The following is a 19,947-nucleotide window of genomic DNA, read 5'->3' as shown; positions in this document are numbered from 1 at the left end:
GCAATTTGGATTGCTTGTGTATAAATGTGACTTTGAAGTTGAAGATGTACCTTGACATTAGAATCAAACCAATAATTAAAATATTAAGCCTCTATAATTAGGACTATTTTAAGGGACCTGATTCATTCAGTGGAGATTTTTATTCTTTTGTTGACTTTTAGCACATTACTAGAAACACTACTATAAATATTTTTATTTCATGTTTTTATGATCAGCATATTGAGAATTTGTCAAATCTAAAGTGATAATTAAATATTACTACCTGGGCTCAGAAAAGAGAGTGAATAACTATGTTTCAAAAAACAATAACATCCATTTTGGCTATAGAAATCACAGTGAATTAGTGCAATCACAGTGAGTCACTGCACACATTATGAATTAGGAATCCATGCCGTTATGGTACAGATTCACATTATTCTCTGTAATTCATGTCTAAAATTTCTTTAAAATTTGTTCAGAAGCTGAAAAGGCTGGCCGTAGTTCACTGCTCCCTAAAGTGTTGCGCTTGCCAAAATAGCCCCCTGAGAGTGAGATTTTAAATGTGTATAGTACCTTCCTTCCTGAAAATTCATCTTTCCCTGACTCCTACCATTGTCTTCATTTGTTCATACTGTATCTTTTCTAAATCGGTTGAACTTACAATTTTTGATAACCCTGAAATTGTAGATCCAGGCCACAATGTGAGCATCAAAACTAGATTCTGCTTGGCCCTGTGTCACCTGACTCCCTGTTCCTCTGGATGTGCTGAGCATCCCCCATGCCAGGCACTTTGCAGGGCTGGGATGCAGCAGTGACTGTGCTGCGGGAGCACGTAGTAGGGCTGCCCACGGGCTAGGGGACCTGTAAGGGTTTGCAGAAGATGTAATATCCATCTCAGTTCCTTCCTCTGCCCTAATTCAGTGACTCTACATTATTTCAGAGACCTTTTTTAATGATCACAGAGTTAAGATCCGTTTGGGGGCAAGTGTTCGCAACCGCACACGGTGCCTTACAGATCTAGCTGTCTTCTTTGGACTGCTTGAGAAGAGTATGCGCAGGCACTGGTGCATGCTGCAGAATGATGGTCTCAGCTTACTCCTGTTACTGAGAATCAAACCTATCCCACTCTCCACCTCCAATTCTATTATGGAGTAAAGACCCAGAAAGCAGCCAGGTGTTGTAGCACAGGCCTCTCACCCCAGCACTCTGGGAGGTTGAGGCAGGATGAGCTCAGCTTGGGCAATTTAGTAATTTTGCAAGACCCTCAAAAATAATAAAATAAAACTAAATAAATTTAGCTCAATGCAAAAACCCACTTAACCATCAATCCCCGGTATGGGGCAAGGGGTGCTGGTGAAGAACATCATGCTGCAGTGCTATGGTTCAGCCTGTTCCCTAAAGTGTGGGGTCCCCTTGCATGTGCCAGAGCAGCCTAATTAATTGGCAGTGAGAAATCACTTCTTCATGTTGTCACATGGGGTCCTGGATGTAGTGAATATAGGCACAAGGGCATGATTATACACTGAGTGAAAATATTTGGACATACCCAAGCTATCTAGAAATAGTTTCCACCTATTGCTGAAAGCCTGTCCTTCTCAGTGTGACCTGGGAAACGGCAGACTTCCTGGGAGAAGGAACAGTCCTGGTTGAGAACACAGATGAATTGGGTTCTAGACTCAGCCCCAACATTTGGTCCTGGAGTCAGGAAAACAGGCTGTGCAGAGCTTTGCTGCTTCTTATCAGAGAAGTTTGTAGCTATGATTCCTCACTGCAGTGGGCGGCTCTGTAAGTTAATGAGACTCATAAAAAGAAGAAGTCTGTGCATTTTTAGAATTATTACTTACCTTGAGTTCTTTGTTTTTTAGCCTCTAAGTATATAGGTGTGGGCTGTCACTTGGAAAGATTTCTACATCATCCTGCATTTGCTACATCATCCTACATCAGGCAGATTTTTACTTGAGGACTTGTTCAGTACCATTTTTCCATTTAAGCTTAACACAGGTGCTGTTCAGAGGTTTTTAAGAGAAAATATTTAAATAAACAAGAGGGTCTTCCTTCGGACAGCCAGTGGGAGCAAGTTCTATCTGTTCCCTGTGCAATCTGTATACCCACCCACCCTTAATCCAGGAAACAGTGCTGACGGAGCCAGAAGAGCAAATGATTAGAAACACGGAGGCAGCAGATGAGGAGACCAGACAGGAGCCTGGGCACTGAACGGCAATAGAAAGCGAAGAGGTGGGATGGGCAGGAAAATCAGGCGAGAACGTAGCCGTAGACAAATGAAAGCTTTGGCGAAGTAGCTTGTTTTCTTTAATGTTTACTTTCTCCACTAAGTGTATATATGATATGCTTCATTTATATTTGTAAGATATGTTTTCTCTCGATCTTATTTCTGATATCAAGATGAAAGGAAAACAAGATTTTAGACAGAAATGATCGTTAAATTCAGAGGAGTAGGAAATATCCTCATATTACCATGCTGGTATTCTTTCATCTTTAGGGAAAGTTCAGTCATGAATCTCTTGCCAAGTACCATATTAATTTGCCAGGAAGGGAAGTGAAAGTAAAACAGATCCTCATTATTATGGCTGTTGACTTTTATTAGTTTGTGTTTACATAGTGCCTCTGCTCCAAGGTGTTTCAGATTAGGGGAGATGTAGGAGGAGAGATGTGGTTCAGGGCTTGTCATTAATCTGCTGTAACAACCACTTAGCAAATCCTGTGATTAATGACAAAATGAATGAAACTGTTGAGTGAGCGCACAGATAGTACAATATGTATTGAGTGGGCAAATGTTAAGTGAAAGGAAAAAACGCAAAACGTCATACCGCCTGTACAAGGATTTTCCTGTAGCAGTTGCATTGCAGTAAAATTGCTTGGATGAAGATGCATTCTGCTGAGAGGTAGGAAAATATTTTTATGTGAATAAAGCAAGGTCTTACTTAAAAGTTAACTTGGAGGTGCTCCTGTTTTCGCTTTGTGCAGTGTTATTTGATGTGGTAAGGCGCAAGCCTCAGTGTAAGAGAAGCTAGGAAAGATTGTTTTGAGCTGCAAGTTACTTTTATATTTTGAAAATCTGATTATATGCATGTATTCCTATTTTATGACCTGGATAATCTGAAAATCAATTTGCTTTGTCAATGCTTCCTGGATTAGAATTCCACTATTTGGTCCCTATCCTAGGTAAGACATTGTTTGCAAATTGTGCTACTTGTGAGATGTTGCAGTGGTTGCTAAGGCATTTAAGGTACTGATGAAAGTAAAATGGTTGTCATGGTGACTGATAAAAATAAATGTTGAAAATGCCCTGGGTTCTTTCTTTTCCAGTTTACTAAAGAAAATTGAGCGGGAAACATGGAGGGAAAGTGGCGTTTCATTAATTGCCACTGTAACTCGTCTAATGGAGAGGTTGTTAGATTACAGGTAAGGCAAGTTTCCCATTTTCCAGATATGCTATGCTCCCATTTAGAAAATCAAATACTAGGATGTAGTCAACATTTCCGTTGGGTTAATCACTCGGCGAGTTGATAATCAGATCCTAGACATCCAACCAGCTAGGTCAGAGTTTTTGCTTTGGGCTTTCATGTTTCATTCTGTTGTGTTTTTGGACAGTTCTTTCAAAGTTTTGCTGAGCTGGGAGGGCTTCTAGCATTCGTGAAAACCCTTATGAAAGAAAAAAAACAGCACTCTTTTTGAGTGTGTGCAGATTCACCTCCCTTCCTTGGAAAACCCTCTGGGGCTGCTGCATGTTAGAGTGAAGACTGTAGACCACCGTTTTATGGCGAGGCCCCTGTGACAGGATTGTACCACTGTTCACTGTGCTGTTTTCAAAAAGGAGCAGGGAATGAAACTCACACTGTTACCTTAACTAGATTTAATTTTTTGATGTTCATATCACATAGACTTTGAAAGCCATTCATCCCACTTACATGTATGGTGGTTGTGTTTTTATTTGAAAACAAAATCCCCAGGCTCATCCTTGGGCAGCCTTAGTGGCCGCTTCTCCCTGGTGTGGGAGGTGTGTGAAGAAACACACGCTCGCTCTTGGGGCTGCCTGGGCCCGGGAGGGATGCTGGCTGGATGGTACCACTCTGCGCAGGGCACTGCTCAGGAGTCTCTGGTTCCCATCTCACATCAGTCCCAGAATCATTCCTCTGAATTAGCACTTTAAAATTGCCTCTGCCGTCTGACCCTTGTGAATGTGTGTGTCTGTGTCCCCATTTCCTTTAGAGAGTTCTGAATTCTGACTGTTGCTTTTTGTTTTTAGGGACTGCATGAAAATGGGAGAGGTAGATGGCAAAAAGATTGGCTGCACCGTTAGCCTTCTGGTTAGTAGTCTCTTCTCCTTTCCTCCTTTGATTGGAACATTTCTTTTTTCACAGAAATATGGGCTTTGATGTTTTTAATGGGAAATACGCTTTTTTCTCCCTGAATGTTTCTTAGAAGAGTTCAGAAATGGTTTTAAAAGAGAGGTAGCAAACTGCAGGTTGAATGAAAGCCCGGAGAGTCCTGCAAGGGGCCCGTGACCAAGGTGTAGCTGGGGCCAGGCTGTCCATGGGCTCGGGTGGGTGGCAGAGGGGTGCCGGCTTCTCCTGTCACCCTGCTCACCCTCTAACAGCCCTCTGCTGCTCTCTGAGACAAAAGCTCAGCAGCCCCGGCTTGAGGTCCTTCTCCTCCAGGCTGGCAGTTTCTCTCTGTTCTTCTCCTTCCTCCCAGGTACACGCATGCCACATTTAGTAAACATTACTGAACTCCTCTTTGGGGAACTCCTGGGAGTGTGCTGTTTTACAGAGTCATTTTCAGTCATGGCTTCTTTGCAAATTGATGTCATATTAGCACTGTTGTTAAGATTTGCACTTTCACTAGCTTGACCATATAATTTATCATCCAAGCAAGACATTTTTGAGAGTAAAATTAAATATGATGGAAGAATAGCAGTCCAAACCAGAATTATACTGCACAAATCAAAATTTATACAAAGTATATCATCCACCCAGTTATTAAATAGGATAGTATTCCTATAACAAAGGAATGACTGTACACATTGTTCATATTTTAATATAGAGTAAATTAATGTTTTGATATTATGGTCTATTCAACTTTGAAATGCAAGAAGAGTGAGTGCCTCCAGTTCTAAATTTGTGAATCTCGTGGTTTCTTTTTCTTACATTTTACGGAGTAGATAAAACCTCGCCATCTATCTATTCTGAGTTGTTTTTGGTCGCAGTCTGATCATACTGTATTGGTCTCTCTGCCTGCTGCACCTCGAAACTTTGTTCTGTCCCCTGCTTTGATTCAGTCTTGTCACGGTTCAGAGGCTTTTTCTTTTGATTTTGTTTTGTCTGTCTCTCTTCAAAGCTCGCAACTTTCATTTTCTTGTGACTTGTTTTCCTAATTTTCTGCTGTACAACTTTTCATCTCTGAGTCTGATTTGTGTGCTTCTTTATCACAGCCACCTCTTCCTTCTCATTTGTGATTTAATTGTTACAGCTCCACCTCCAATATTAGTTCCTAAAAACAGAGAGACCTCTGCAGGCTACAGCCTGTTCATGTGTTACGCACTTACTTCCCTAAATTTTGTCATTAGACTCAACTGTGATGTTCAGGCCACGAGCCGACTCCGTGCATCCACCCTTGACCTCTCCCAAGAAGTCACTTGTAACCTTGAGCATAGTTGTCCCCTACGGTACATTTCCCACCTCGCTCCACTTTTTGCCTGCTTTGTCAGTCATTCAACATGGTCAAGATCCTCAGCCTCCATTTTTCCTGTGTGTCCCTGGGATCAGTAGCCGAGCGCTCTCTGTAAGCTGTAGACTGGTCCCCACCTCCAGGCACAAAGTCTCCCAGATAACCTCAGAGCAGATCCTCGGCTTCTTCCCAGAGGAATTCTCTGCGGTTGCCTTCATTTTCTTTCACAAAGGCCTTCCATTTGGAAGTAAGCAAATCAGTGCAGTCCTTCAGTTAGTATAGAAAGAAGAGGTAGTTTCCATGGGTGAAAGAACTTTGCCCTAAATGTATTGGATGTAGTCTCCAGCACGAATAAGCCAGAAGCATAATAAAATCAGTGGTCCCATCAATAATCACTGGAGATGAGAATTTACACAGCTCCTTTCCAGCCCCCAAGAGTAGGCTTCACAGTTGGGCATAGTAGTGCCTGCCTGTAATTCTAGCATTTGGGAGGCTAAAGCAGGCAGATTACAACTTCAAGGCTAACCCAGGTAGCAGAGCAAAAGAAGAAAAAAAATGAGAAAATGTTAACATTTTGAAAGATGTTCCAATTTCAAACCAGCATAAGAATACTTATTAAAGGACCAAATATATATCAGTTTGAAGCTAATCTCCTAAGCTTTTACTCCATATGGAAAGTTCTTGATGTTTTCTAACAGCAATATGGTTCTCTTCAACTACTCACTTCCTTTGAGAGATTTTTCTTAACTTTTTGGAAGGATCAGTTCCAGATCCTCTTCCAGAGAGCTTTGGCTTTCCCTAAGGATCAGTTAAACTCTAGTGTTAAATTGGCAAAAATGCATCATATCTGACATGACTAATGACTAGGAAATGTGATTATTATTTTGTTTTATGTCACAAATGTTGCAAGGCATATGTGAAAGATCCTGACCTGCTGATTGGATTTTTTTTTAAAGAAGAAATACTTATTTACAGAGAGATTGCTTATTTTTGTTCTGAAAAAAGCAGCTTCTTACCAGAAAGCTATTAGAGCAAATCATCCTTTAATAATGTAAAAACCTGCTGTGGGGTTGTTAGACTATGTTTATGGTGCAACAATTCTTGCTAATTAAAATTATTTCAGTTATAATGAGAGAGATTTGAATAACATTATTTATTTAGCTTTTTAAAGAATGCCAACATCCTCAAGAGACTAAAAAAAAAGTATAATGGTACAAACTGGAAATCTGTTTCCATCTCTATATCTCTGTATCTGTCTATATCTCTATCTCTAGAGAGATCGTTGTCTCTCTAGAGATAGAGAGAATGCTTTTTTATGAGGCGTTCGGTTGAATATCAGTTCCTTTAGGTTATAAAAGTCCTCAGACTGAAGGAAGAATGGACAGAAGTGCATTTGATAGAAATTATCTGGTTTCAGCCCAGATGCAACCTCAGTAGCGACATTGGCTGGTTTGGACCTTCCCAAAGCCCTGCTTCAGAAATATTTAGTATTGCTGGCCTTTTCACCTTGAAAATCTTACATCCTCCACTGTTCATTTTCCTTCGTCTGTACACCAGTCAGCATCAGTCAGAACCCCAACAATAAGTAATGACAGCAGTTTAGGTGTTGTGAGCAGGGAATTCATAACATACAGTGATCCCCGTAAAGTGTCTCACTTGGGGACTGCTGCGTCCTACTTTTGCTGGAATTCAGCTTCATATATGTTTGCTCCTAACTTTCTAAGTTCATTGAGGACTAAGGTACTTTTCTAGTGTGAAGAAGGAGTAGGGATACCTTAAAAATGTTGGCCGATGTGCCCAGCTAAGTGAAAGTGTTGATAACAATTGTTAAAAAGTTTTAGAAAAATGTTGTAAGACCTAGATTTTTAACAACTAGAGTGTTTTGGGGGCTAGGGATTTAGCTCAGCAGCATAAGCACCTGCCTTGCAAGCAGGCGGTCGTGAGTTCGATCCCCGGTACCGATAAAAAAGGAAAAAGACCAAAAAAAAACCCCAAATAGAGTGTTTTAATAAGCATGCCCTGTAATAATAACTGGAAGCTATGATTGCTTTGTGTTTTAGACATAAATTAGAAACTTTTATGCTTGCACACAAGTATAAAGTGCAGAGGAGCAACTTTAACAATAAAAAGAATTATCACTTACTCATTTTTAGAGAATTTTCCAGGACTGTGTTTGCTTTCACATTGTTGTTGCTCATCCTTATGTATATGCGTTAGACTTTTTACTTTAGAGCAAAATGTATTTGAAATCAAAAGTTTAATAAAACGCTTCCTTGACTATATCAATCAGTAAACTGAGTAAACAGATTAATCATCTATTTTTAATATTTTTAGTTCAAAGAACTGACTGTACACTTGCTAGTTAAACTAAACAAAAAATATTAGAAAACAGTAAAAGAGATGTAAATCAGTCAGTATAACCCAAGAGTTACCAGCTTACCTACTAACTCCTAGGTAATATTTAGCATAGGCAACATTTAATTGAAAATCTGTCATTGGGCCTCCTTATTTCATTTGTTTAAATGACATAAACATGGAAAAATATGTGGAAGCTTGATTGCTGGGGATCACACTTATACTCTTTCTCGCAGAACTTTTATAAGACTGAACTGAACAAAGAAGAGATGTATATACGCTACATTCACAAACTCTATGATCTGCATCTCAAGGCACAGAACTTTACAGGTAATTCCATGTTTGTCTCAGACTAGGGGAAGCACTGTTGGGAGCTATGCAGCCACGTAGACCCCATATCCTCCCCATGTTGTGTTAGATATGTCTTGTGTATTATATGTGCCTACATTAAAAACTCTATCAGATGTCATTTTTAAAAATTTTCAATAGTCAAACCCATTTTAAATATCCAGTGTCACAGGTTTTTATTTCAACAGTTAAAACCTATTTTAAAGAAATTGAAAAGGGGCTGTTATATTTACCCATGTACTGGCCATTTCTGTTACTTGTTTTTCTGTTCTTTTCATTCACCTGAAGAACTTTAGTGTTTCTTTTAAAGGAGAACTAATAATGAAGAATTCTCTTAGTTTTCTTTTATCTAAAAATGTCTTTATTGTACCTTTTGTTATTCAGTTTTCCATTTCTGTAACAAAATACCTTTGATAACTTAAAAAGCAGAAAGGTTTGTTTTGGTTTCCAGTTTTGGTGGTCTCCATCCCTGGATGGTTGGCCCCATCGCTTTGGGGCCTGTGGTGCTGACCAAGGCAGCACTTGATAGCGGGAAGCAAGTGGCAAACCAGGACAAAGTCCTTCACCTCAGGACCAGAGCATAAGAAAGAAAAAGGAAGATATCCTACAGTTCCCTTCAAGAGCACACTTCCAGGGGCCTGAAGTCTTCACTCAGCCCCACTTCTTAGAGTTCCCATCAGTTCCCAGGAGGACCAACCTGGGAATCAAGCCTTCAATGCCTGGCCATTTTCCAGATCCATGTTAGAGCAGCATACATCTGCTGGGTACAGAATTCTAGGTGAAAAGTTTGGTTTTCAGTACAAAAGCATTGTTCCATTGTCTGCTGGACTCTATGGTTTCTGACCCAAAATACAAAATCATTACAATGGCCTATCTAATGTCATGTGTATCTGCTTTCTGATTGCTTTCAAGAATTTACCTTTGGTTTTAAGTGATTTCATTATATATATGAACCTGATTTCCTTTCATTCAAACTACTTGGAGTTTGCTGAGCTTCCTGGACCCTTAAATTCATTTTCTTCACCAATCTAGGGACGTTTCAGGCATTATATTCGCAAATATATTTTCTATATCAATTCTCCTCTCTGTTGAGACTAAATGGCGTAATTATTAGGTCTTTTGATGTTGTCTCATAGATTCTGGGTACTGTGTTCACTTATTTTTTCCAAATTTTCTTCTTCTCCAGTCAGCTGTTGCACCCTTTTAGGAAATATTTTGGGTTTTTTTTTTTTTTTATTACTCTGTCTAAAATTCCCAGGTTTTTTGCTTCAGTTTCTTTGCATTGAATTTCTATCAGTCATTCCAGAGTGTTTACATACACCACATGCAGTGTGGCTACAACAGCTCCTCATAGTCCTTTGTCTCTAATTCCAACATATCATGAGCCATTTTGAGGTTGGAGTCTATTAATTGCCTTTTCACTTTGAGAGTTGTTTAGTTTCCTGATTTCTTGAAGGTCAAGTAATTTTGTATTATTTCCTGACATTTGGAATGTTGCAAGACTCCAGATTTTATTAAAATCTTCCAGAGAACGTGACGTTTCCTATTTTATTAGTTAGTCCAGTTATGGTAAAATCTCAAGTGTGAACCCTTTCTGCGGGTTGGGATTCCAGTGTCAGTTTGGTTTTTAAAGGCTTCGATCCACTCTTCTGGCTTTGCTTGCATGTGTGTTGCCAATAGTAGTTCTGGAACCTGACTGGTATACACCAATGTTCCTGTCTCAGTTTTGGTTATGCCCAGCATGATCCATTCTACACCGGGAGATGAACTCAAGAGTTCACATACAAAATTGAAATATCCTTTTCTCGAGCTCTGTCCTCTCTGGGAGCCTCCCTGGTACCCATGTCCCAGGTACTGTGTTTCCTAGCACTTTGGCTGTAAACCAAGGCTAGATCCTTTCAAGCCTTGATGTACTCCCTACAATTACAGCCACCGCCACTGCTCCCTCCCCGCCACCACTGCAGTGTACAGCTGTGTTCCCGGGACTCACCCTGGGAGGGTAAGAGGCTGATGGTCTCCATCCCACAGCAGGTCTACTTGTGAGTTCTCTGACTAGGGAAGCTTGTCTTTGAGCCTTTGCTGACTATTCCCATCTGTAGTTGTGGAAGATGGGAAGTCTGAACCTGGAGATGCAGGAGGCAAAAAATGAACACAGAACTCAAGACAGCACAATCATTCTTTGATTGCTAGATTTCTCCCTCGGACTTCCTGCTCTTATTTCCTGTTCAGAATCCTCCAGTAGTTGCACTACATTTCCTGTCAAGAATGTTTAACTGCAATTACCAGGAAAGACAGTGAAATGTGCTTGTTCCACCTTAACAAGGCCTATCAGTTGAATTTAGGAGCTATAAACTTTATTTTTGCCATACTTTTTCCCACAGACCACTTGAATCAAGCCCCCTCCCTCAGCTTTAAATGAGTAAAGGAATCCCTTCCTTTACTAAATAAGAGTGCTCCCCAGAATTTAAACATGCCCCTAGCTGGGTTCCACTATCTCAATGAAAAGCATCTCTGTTTACTTAGGCTGATGTCCTTGATATGATCCTTGACTCTTCTTAATCTCTCTCATGAGTTTCTATTGGTTCTGTTTCCTAAAATGTCTCAATGTCATTTCTAATTTGTATTCATTCACCCTGCCTTGAACCTTCATTATCTCTGGCCTAGACTCCTTCTTAACTGTTCCTGGAGTTCCTGTAGATGAGAGATCAGTGACCTACCACCCGCAGGCCAGCCAGCTCTGTGCACCTAGCGAAATGGGCCACTCTGGTGATAGAGCAACTTGCGCAGCGTGTACAAGGTCCTGAGCTCAGTTCCCAGCTCTGCAGACACAAGCATACCGAGAACTCAGCCATGCCCACTAAGCTGTGTGTTGTCTGTGGTTGCTGCAGTGGCAGAATTGAATGGTTTAAGTGCCCATGAGCCTAATTATTTACTGTTCGGCTCTTTTAGGAAAAAGCTTCCAAGTCCTTCTCTAACTGTAACCCCGTTGTTGGTGTAGATTCCTTACAAAGTGAAGTTCAGGTTCTTCTTTTGAGTCCTGTCATAATTAAACCAACGCCCGTCTCATCTTGCCCCCTTGAGCCATGTGCTTTCTCTTTACTCTTTAGGACCAGCTCCTTTGTCCCCCCTGGAGTTCTCTTTCTTCTCTCCCTTACCAAGTCCATGCCCAGTGCCCTTCCTTCAAGGGCTGAGCTGGTTGTTCCTTCTCATTTTTTTTTCTGTTCCATTTTGTTTTCAGATTTCCATGAAAGCACTTATTGCATTATTTTCATTATTAGTTACCTATCATATAAGGTACATATGTAGGTAATACAGAGAGACAGATGATCACCAGTAAAAGAGTGAGTTCTCTGAGAATGTAGATGATCTTTTCATGTCCCTAGTTATCTCAGTTCTTAAAATAGTGTCGAGCAAGGTGAGATTTAAATAAATATATCACCAATGCATGCACTCATTCATTGAATTTTAGCACCTGATAAGCAAATTTTCCTTAATCACGAAGGAAACAACCTAGTAGACTTGTTTTATTTTAACGACCGTAAAATAAGAAATGATAGAGGAAACTGAGGACAAGCTGTTTCTGACATGGAAGTCATATATTTTGGTTCTCTCAAACACAGTCCAAATTTGTCTGATAGTTCAGGAATGGGCCTTTTAAACTTTATGTACTGAACTTGCAATTTTATGTTCTCCAAAGTCATAAGTAATAAGTACTTTCCCCAAATAGCGTTTTATACTTCTCTCTTGTGTCCTTATTTTTGTGTCTCCTTGGAGAAAGTAAAATCGATGGGAAAACTTTCTGTTTAAATGACTCAGCTCTTTTCCAGCACTTGGCTGATGCAGCCTCCCATCCTTAATTCATCTCCTCTGTGTTACTTGTTTTTGCATATTGGTGTTCTGACTGTACACCCTCAAAATAATGCAGTGGTCCATATTTATTTGTGTGGTGATGCCTTTTGTTTAAAATTATAAACACTTTTTAAAAGAGTGCATGTTGAAAATTCTTCCCTCCTTAGTACATACTTACTGTCTTCTAAAGAAGAGGCTGAGGAGATAGCTCAGTGCTACAACATTTGCCTAGCATATGCAAGGCCCTAGGTTTGAGCTCTCTCACCTCCAAAAACAAAAAGAAAAAGGAAAAAAGAGGGAGAGGAATAAATGTAACAGGGTTGCACTAAGACATTTAAAAAGTACTAATCTTATTCAAAATTGGCCTCATTATTATCTGTTATTCACCCCTCAGAGGTACATTATGTGTGCTTTCATTTAGTAAACATTTTCTACAGTGTCCTCCACATTTGCCATTTCTCTCAGACATATGTCATCATTTTCCCAAATCAGATTTTGAGGCTATTGTCATTTGTCTTCACACTTTCCTTGGGCCCCTGTTGAGCCATTTGTCAGCTGCCTGTGGCAGCCTGCCCAATGCTTCCTTACTTTCCAGGCTTTCTCCGACAGAGCTCAACCCTATCTGACCTTCCCACCAGCCCCAGACTTCCCAAGGACACGCGGGATTGTGAAAGCAGCACAGGGACTGGAAATCCTTATTACCATGCATGGTAAAACATGCATGACATCTAACTCACTGTCTTAACCTTTTTTGAGTTAACAATTCAGTGGCATCCAATGCATTCGTGTTGCACAACCATCGCCACCATCTACCTCCAGAACATTTCTTATCTTCCCAAACTGAAACTCTGTGCCTGTTACACACTAACTTCCCACTCCTCCTCCCCCCAGATCCCCCACTCTACTCTCTATCCCTGTGACTTTGACCTTCATGGTCCTTTAAGTCACTCCCTCCCGGCTGCTGAGGGAAGACATTGCTCAGTCCTCTTAATCCTGTGAAATTATCATGCAGTCTCTAGGGTGTTTTCTGAGTGCTCAAATGTTAGGAGGGACATCAAAGAAATATGAAACACAAAGACGGTAACTCCTGGCCTAGGTCATTATGAGAAAGTCGAGCCATTCAGGAGCCAAGGGGAAGGCTTGCGGGAACAGGTGGTGGGGGCCACGCTCATCAGTGTGTGTTCAGTGCATTCCAGTGACGGGAGCAAAGGGTGTAGATGAGGGAACAGAGCAGCACGTGGTACATAAGGAGTTAAATATCAGGAAATCAGGGGATCTCAGAGATTGAGAATATAGCCCGGCTCTCATGAGCTGGGTGTTATTCCGTGCAGTCAGGGCAGTCTTCCATGGCAGCCAGCAGGGTGGCGCTGTGGCTGTGTCTGCACCCCAACAATGCACTGACCGCCAGGTAGCAGGATGCCCTCTCCATCCGTCTCGTCTCACGTGCAGTCACCACAAAGAGGTTGTTTGGCAGGTATTCATGGAAAGGAAGTTGTCGCTGTCCCTGCAGGCAGCTTCACTGTGTCAGCAGCCTCTGGATCAGGAGGCATCTTCCTTCATTATTCAAAGGCTGATGATGGGGTCCTGGGACTCCAGCTGTGAGAGCCAGAGGCCTAGCAGCTGTTGAGGCTTCTTGAACCCGACACTGACTCCTTCTTCTTGTTCTCGGAGGGACAGTGGAGAGGAGAGGTTGGTAGTGACCAGGTCATAACAGCCTTCTTTCTTGGGAAGCCTCAGTTTATTGTTTCAGCTCCTAAAAGTCATCCACAAGGGTTAAGCAGGGGAGAACTTGATCATTTACCCTGCAGGGAGAACATAGCTGTAACAGCAAGCAGACTTTAAAGTAGATCTAATCACTTTCCTTGGTCTTTTTACTAATAAAATTAATAAAAAGCCGCCCAATGTGACAGGCATGCATGGATCACCAGTGGTAGATCAAGCTGACAGGAACATGGTAAACACCAGTCTCTGATCACAGCATCACCCAGGGGAAGTCACCATTTGTTAACCCGCAGCTGCATACATTCTGGACATTTTTCTGCTGTGCAGTGAATTCAGAAAACAGTATTTTCCCTATTTGGGCTGAATTCAGCCCCACTGAAAGAGGAGTACTGCGGGCTCTCATGTCATCCCCTGTCCCCCCTCGGCTTGCAGAAGCTGCCTACACTCTGCTACTGTACGATGAGCTGCTCGAGTGGTCTGATCGGCCGCTCAGGGAGTTCCTGACCTACCCCATGCAAACTGAATGGCAGCGCAAGGAGCACCTGCACCTCACCATCATCCAGAACTTTGACAGAGGCAAAGTAAGTGCTGCTGCCCACCCGTGGGCTCTCCTGAGGTGACAGCCTTGGAGTCCCTTCTCCTTTTGTTTCTAGTGTACTGATGCTAACCCCCCCAGGAAAGGGCCCTCCCACTGTAACGTGCACTAGAAACAACCAAGCTCTGGTTAAAATGCAGATTTCCAGGCCCTACCCCTAGACAGTCTGATGAAAGTGGTGTGAGATGGGGCTTCGGGATCTGTGATCTTGAACAAGGATTGCAGGAGCTTCCCACACATGTGAACTTTGCTTTACACTTCCATAAACCCTGGTCTTCAGGGTTTTGCAGCTAGGCTTAGTCCATTCCAGCTGCTATATCAGAATACATAGACCAAGTAGCTTGCAAATAAAGAGAAACACGTTCCAGCTCTGGACACTAAGAAGTCTGCCGTCAGGACCTCAGCAGGTTCAATGTCTGGTGAGGGCCTGCATCCTCAAGGCTGGCGCCTACTCCCCGAATCCTTGCTTAGTGCAAGGCACTGTCTCACTCTAGAGCTTCTCAGATGAGGGTATTTATGCCACTGACGTGGCTACACCCTTCTGACCTTACACTTAATATCGCCTTGGGAATTAGGATTTCAGCATAGGAATTTGGGGGAAACACAAACATTCAGACCACAGCAATCAGTTGTTTTATTCTCCGAGAAATCATGATCACTCTTCATCTGTTCCCCGAACTGGCACACGTTTTGCACTATCCCATTTTTTTAAAGATAAAATAAAGGAAACAGGATTTATTAAAGAAGTTTGGGATAGCCCTTCATTTATTCTCCAAAAGCTCAAGAAGTTTAACGCTGTATTTTCCTAAGCAGACTGTTCTGTTTGCTTTGCCGTTAGAATCAAACAAGTCCCTGTCCTCACATCCTTATTCTTTGGCACTGTGAACATTTTTGTCATATTATGAGACAGGAGGTCCAGCCCCAGCCACAGTGTTCATCTGGAAGGGTGCTTTAAAAGCCTCCCTGACCTAATAATGCACGTCACTTCCGGTCCTGCTCCCATGCCTGCAGTTCTCTTTTTAAAACAGTTCTGAATCTGACCCACTGTTTGTTTCATTTGCACCCTGTAAGCTCTGTTGATACATCTTAGATTTGTATATCTCTTCCAAATTGTAAAGGTTAAACAGGAAATTATCATACAAGCAGCGGCTGTCATTTTTTACAAAACATAATTGGGCGTGCTTAAAAATGTGATGCAAGGAAATTGCTTCTTTCATATCCTCCTTTATTATTTATCTACCTACACTGAGATAGCATTTATGTTAATAAGAAAGGAAAATGTCTTTGTGCCTTCCTGCTATAAAATTTCTGCCCATAAAACAAGAAGCTATAACATCTCTGACTTCCTACAATAAACTGTCCCATTCCCAGGAATTTGTGTTAAATCAGGGAGTGGAAACTGACCAACAGGTCCCAGTGCCTCACCGCCTCTTTCTTTGTAACCTACAAGCCACAAATAGCTTTTGTTGTTAACTGGTTGACAGAGATCAGAAGGTTGATAGTATTTCATGGTATGTGAGGGTTACGTGAAATTTACATGTGTGCCCATAAATTCTCATTGCAACACAGTCATATTCATGTCCACAGCTGCTTTCAGCCTGTAACAGATGAGTAGTTATGAAAAAGACCATATCATCCTCAAAGCCAAATCTGCTGACTGCCTGGCCCTTTGCAAAAGAAGTCTATTGATACTTATGTGAGATCAAAGAATTTTGCATTCATTCTGGGAGTAACCAGCTGGGTTTGACCTTCACAATTTACAAGTGCAAGTCACTAAGCAGGGAAATCAGGATACCAGCCACGGATAATTGGGCCTTGGGGTCCATAGTGATTGCCACCTCAGCACTAGGTACCTGTGTGCATACACTACTTAGCCAGTGCAGAACTCCAGTTATTTCAAGATGATTTTCGAACAATACCAGGAAATATCGTTTCTGCACCAGACATTAAGGAGTCTTATGGTGGGTTGTCATTCCCAATTTTCTAAAGATTTTCAGTTCACATGTTAATTACATGGTATTTTCATGCTTAAAATTGCAGTGACAGGGTATGTTATAAAGGCTAAAGAATAAACTGGGACTGTGGCATACACTTATAATTCAACATTCTAGGAGGCTAAGGCAGGAGCAATCTTGAGTTTGAGTACAACCTGACCACTTAGCTACTTTTGAGAGACTGTCTCAGCGTGATATAGAAAAGGGCAGAGATGTAGTTAAAGGCCTGGATTCCATCCCGAGTTTCACCAAAATAAAAGACTTGATGATCTGAAAGCAGTTGTATTCTCTCGTTCTGACCTTTGGGTGGAAGTGAGTAACTGCTGCTGATGGTTAAATTTGCATCATTCCTGTGTCTGCAGTGTTGGGAGAACGGGATCATCTTGTGCCGGAAGATTGCAGAGCAGTATGAGAGTTATTATGACTACCGGAACCTGAGCAAGATGAGGGTAAGGTCCCTGCATGCATCCTAAGCAGGCTGTGGTATCCCTTTTTGATTAAGGTTCCAGTATGGTCCTCAGAAATCAATTTTGTGATCATCTCGATATGCCTTGCAGACACCTTTTTAAAGATAAGTGTTTTCTCTGAAGCATGCTCAGCTATTTATACAGAGAAATAGCAAATTGATGTATGTAATACTTTTGATTTCTAAAACACCCTATCAGAAGTACACAAACTAATCCAGGATTAATGTCTTAAATTTATTGTAGAAAATCTCCGCAGTATTTGAAGAGCTTCCCAATTACACACAAATCCCTGTAACAAATACCATATTTAGTACCATAATCTGCAAAGCCGACTAGCTGGCCCATTCACTGTAACATAAATTAGGTCCAAATTTGAGCTTTTAGAAATAGCTTTTGCTGAAGCTAAATCAAAGTTTTAGTCCCCAAATCTCAAGAATAATATTCTGTTTTCCTGAGCCAACCGTTTTGTCTTCTTTGCTGTAAGATTCAAACAAGTCCATGTCCTCCAGGTCTTTGTTCTTGGGCGTCGTGAACATTTTATGTCGTGTTGTAAGACATGAGGTCCTAATGCATGAGTATTCTCAGGATTTTGAAAATAAGATCATCAGCTCTAATACATTACATCAGCTCTCACGCATTATGTCTCCTTTTTTGATGTAGCCATGTTAGAGATGATAGCATGAACTTTTAACAGCTTACAAGACCCCTTACACCATAGCAGGCAACACATTCACCAGCAGGAGGGGCCTGTACTTTGGCATAGTAATTCATGTTAGCAGCTCATTGACATTCTTCTAGCCTGAAAATCAAAGAGAAAAATCTTGTTTTAACCTCGGTTCATCATGCTGGCGCTGGCAGCCACTGCAGTTTTCTATATAAAAACACTGCCGCCCTTCTCTTGGCATCCTGTCCCCGTAACAGAAGTGAGGCTACAGTGTTTACCCGTGAGAGCCCTTGGGTGCCATAGTCACTTAGATTTTATAAACCCAAAGCATAACACTTCATACCAACTGCTCTTTGGGGTGCTGTTAGCAGAGATGGGGAGCGTCTTCAAGTGTAATATTAGTCTTTCTCTGGACACCCTGGGGATGATAATATCATGAAAGGGAAAGTATAAGCTTTATAGGCTTCGCATTGAACATTGTCAAAGACACACTTAAGAGCTTTCAGCTCAGACAGCATTTTGCACTGTGAGTCTCTGTGGTCTGGTATTTCCGTTTATCCCGCCCAACCTGAGCAAGGTCACACCTGCTAAGGCCCTGAATTTTCCCGTGTGAGGGAGAGGCACAGCCACAGGTGAGTGCGTCTATAGCACGACTTCCACAAGAAAGTTTTGCTTCTATTAAATGTTAATTTCTGCTTAATTATTTTTAAACTTTTCCCCCATAGGAATATGCTCTGGTGATGACATATAATAACACTTGATCCTTAATCAGGGGCAGCACACTGCAGCCTGTGGACCCAGCAGAGTTGGTAGTGGTGACAGCGCACGTGGCTCACAAAGAGTGAAATATTTGCTGTGTGCATGTGTATAGAATAAGTTTGCTGGGTTTTTTTTTTTTTTGCCCTAAATCCTAAAAAAGGGAATCCAAACTTCTTATCTGCAAACTGAATTAAAATGACAGTCTCTCTTCTATAGAAGAAATATGTTCCTCTATCAATTTTGGGGGCTGAAAGTAAGATAGACTATTTAGAACACGTCTGATGTTTTCCTAGATGATGGAAGCTTCCTTGTATGACAAAATTATGGATCAGCAGCGACTGGAGCCAGAATTCTTCAGAGTTGGATTTTATGGGAAAAAATTTCCTTTTTTCTTAAGAGTAAGTAGTATTCACATAATTTACTTTCATTCTTCTAATGCAAATATCTCAATCAAGGAAACTAAGATATTAATAGTATTTTATGATAATGACATAGGTTAGAATATCATAAGAATTCTTTTTTAACTTTTTGCTTAGTAAATACCTTTTTTTTTTTCTCTAATACTGTGCATTAAACCCAGGATCTTTCCACTGAGCTCTAGCCCCAGCCCATTTTTATTTTTTGAGACCAGGTCTCACTAAGTTGCCCAGGCTGGGCATGAGCTCACAGTAATGAGCCCCCACCTCCTAGAGTACTGAGATCGCAGGAGTTAGCCACCACTTTCAACCTTGCCATGATGTTTTGAATAATTTCCCAAAAATCAACCTATCCCTAAGTTAACGTTATAAACAATCTTTGTGTAATTACAGTTTCTGCACTATAATATTCACTGTTTTAGCCAGTCTATAATTTCTGTAGAATTAGCATTAGAGAAAAAATAGGGGAGGGGGCACTGAAAGGGCTGGAGGTTGCAGACTGTATAAAGCAGTCAGCTTCACATTATAAGGAAACTCTGCTGCCAGAACTATATGAAGAGTGTTGTTGGTCTTTTTATTGACTTTATTAAAAGGCAGATGTCACCCAGCAAAGAGACCCAAGGTGTGGCTAATATAAACTACTTCAAAAGGAGATTTCTAGATTTTTCTACTAGATGATGAAATATTCAACTTTTCTCATGTTCCAACAAATAAAACTTTATATATGTTTTGTATATTATGCATTAGGTAATACTGAGTTATCCATCTATACCAAACCAGTCATACAATATAATTTCAATATTTTTTATGGAAAAAAGGACCCATGAAAGCAAAAGTGCTTCAGGTCCATAAAAGCCATGATGTAGCTGAGCCTGCTGGCACACGCAAGTAATCCCAGCACTTGAAAGGCTGAGGCAGGAGGATCACTATGAGTTCAGCACCAACATGGGCTTCATAATGAATCTAAGGCCACCATGAATTACAGTCACACCTGTCTCAAAAACCAAACCAAAACAAACAACAAAAGCCATAATGTAGCCCAATCTGCACTGAGTTTGGCTACCAAGTAAATAGTAAGGAACCTTAGCAATGTATATATTATATAGTTATT

The 19,947-nt window shown here is 41.1% G+C and overlaps 1 protein-coding gene across 7 annotated transcripts in view; it reads left to right on the top strand.

The window, feature by feature from the left end:
* Dock4 (dedicator of cytokinesis 4) overlaps nt 1–19,947 on the top strand; it is a 418,252-nt gene that overhangs the window by 368,201 nt on the left and 30,104 nt on the right. For 5 of the 7 annotated variants that reach the window (XM_063238782.1, XM_063238800.1, XM_013152427.3 and 2 more), the window contains exons 33-39: nt 3,136–3,162; nt 3,307–3,402; nt 4,247–4,307; nt 8,259–8,352; nt 14,374–14,522; nt 16,893–16,979; nt 18,714–18,818. In XM_063238782.1, the coding sequence (XP_063094852.1) occupies nt 3,136–3,162; nt 3,307–3,402; nt 4,247–4,307; nt 8,259–8,352; nt 14,374–14,522; nt 16,893–16,979; nt 18,714–18,818 (619 nt within the window). The remainder of the gene's footprint in view (nt 1–3,135; nt 3,163–3,306; nt 3,403–4,246; nt 4,308–8,258; nt 8,353–14,373; nt 14,523–16,892; nt 16,980–18,713; nt 18,819–19,947) is intronic. The other 2 variants (XM_013152428.3, XM_013152426.3) reach the window with 1 other exon arrangement.

This window comes from Cavia porcellus, unplaced genomic scaffold, assembly GCF_034190915.1.
Source record: "Cavia porcellus strain 051 isolate PalLab524CR breed Dunkin Hartley unplaced genomic scaffold, mCavPor4.1 scaffold_2, whole genome shotgun sequence".
NCBI classification, from domain to species: domain Eukaryota; kingdom Metazoa; phylum Chordata; class Mammalia; order Rodentia; family Caviidae; genus Cavia; species Cavia porcellus.
Note: the sequence above shows the minus strand (reverse complement) of the source record. Positions and strands in the feature narration are given on the sequence as shown.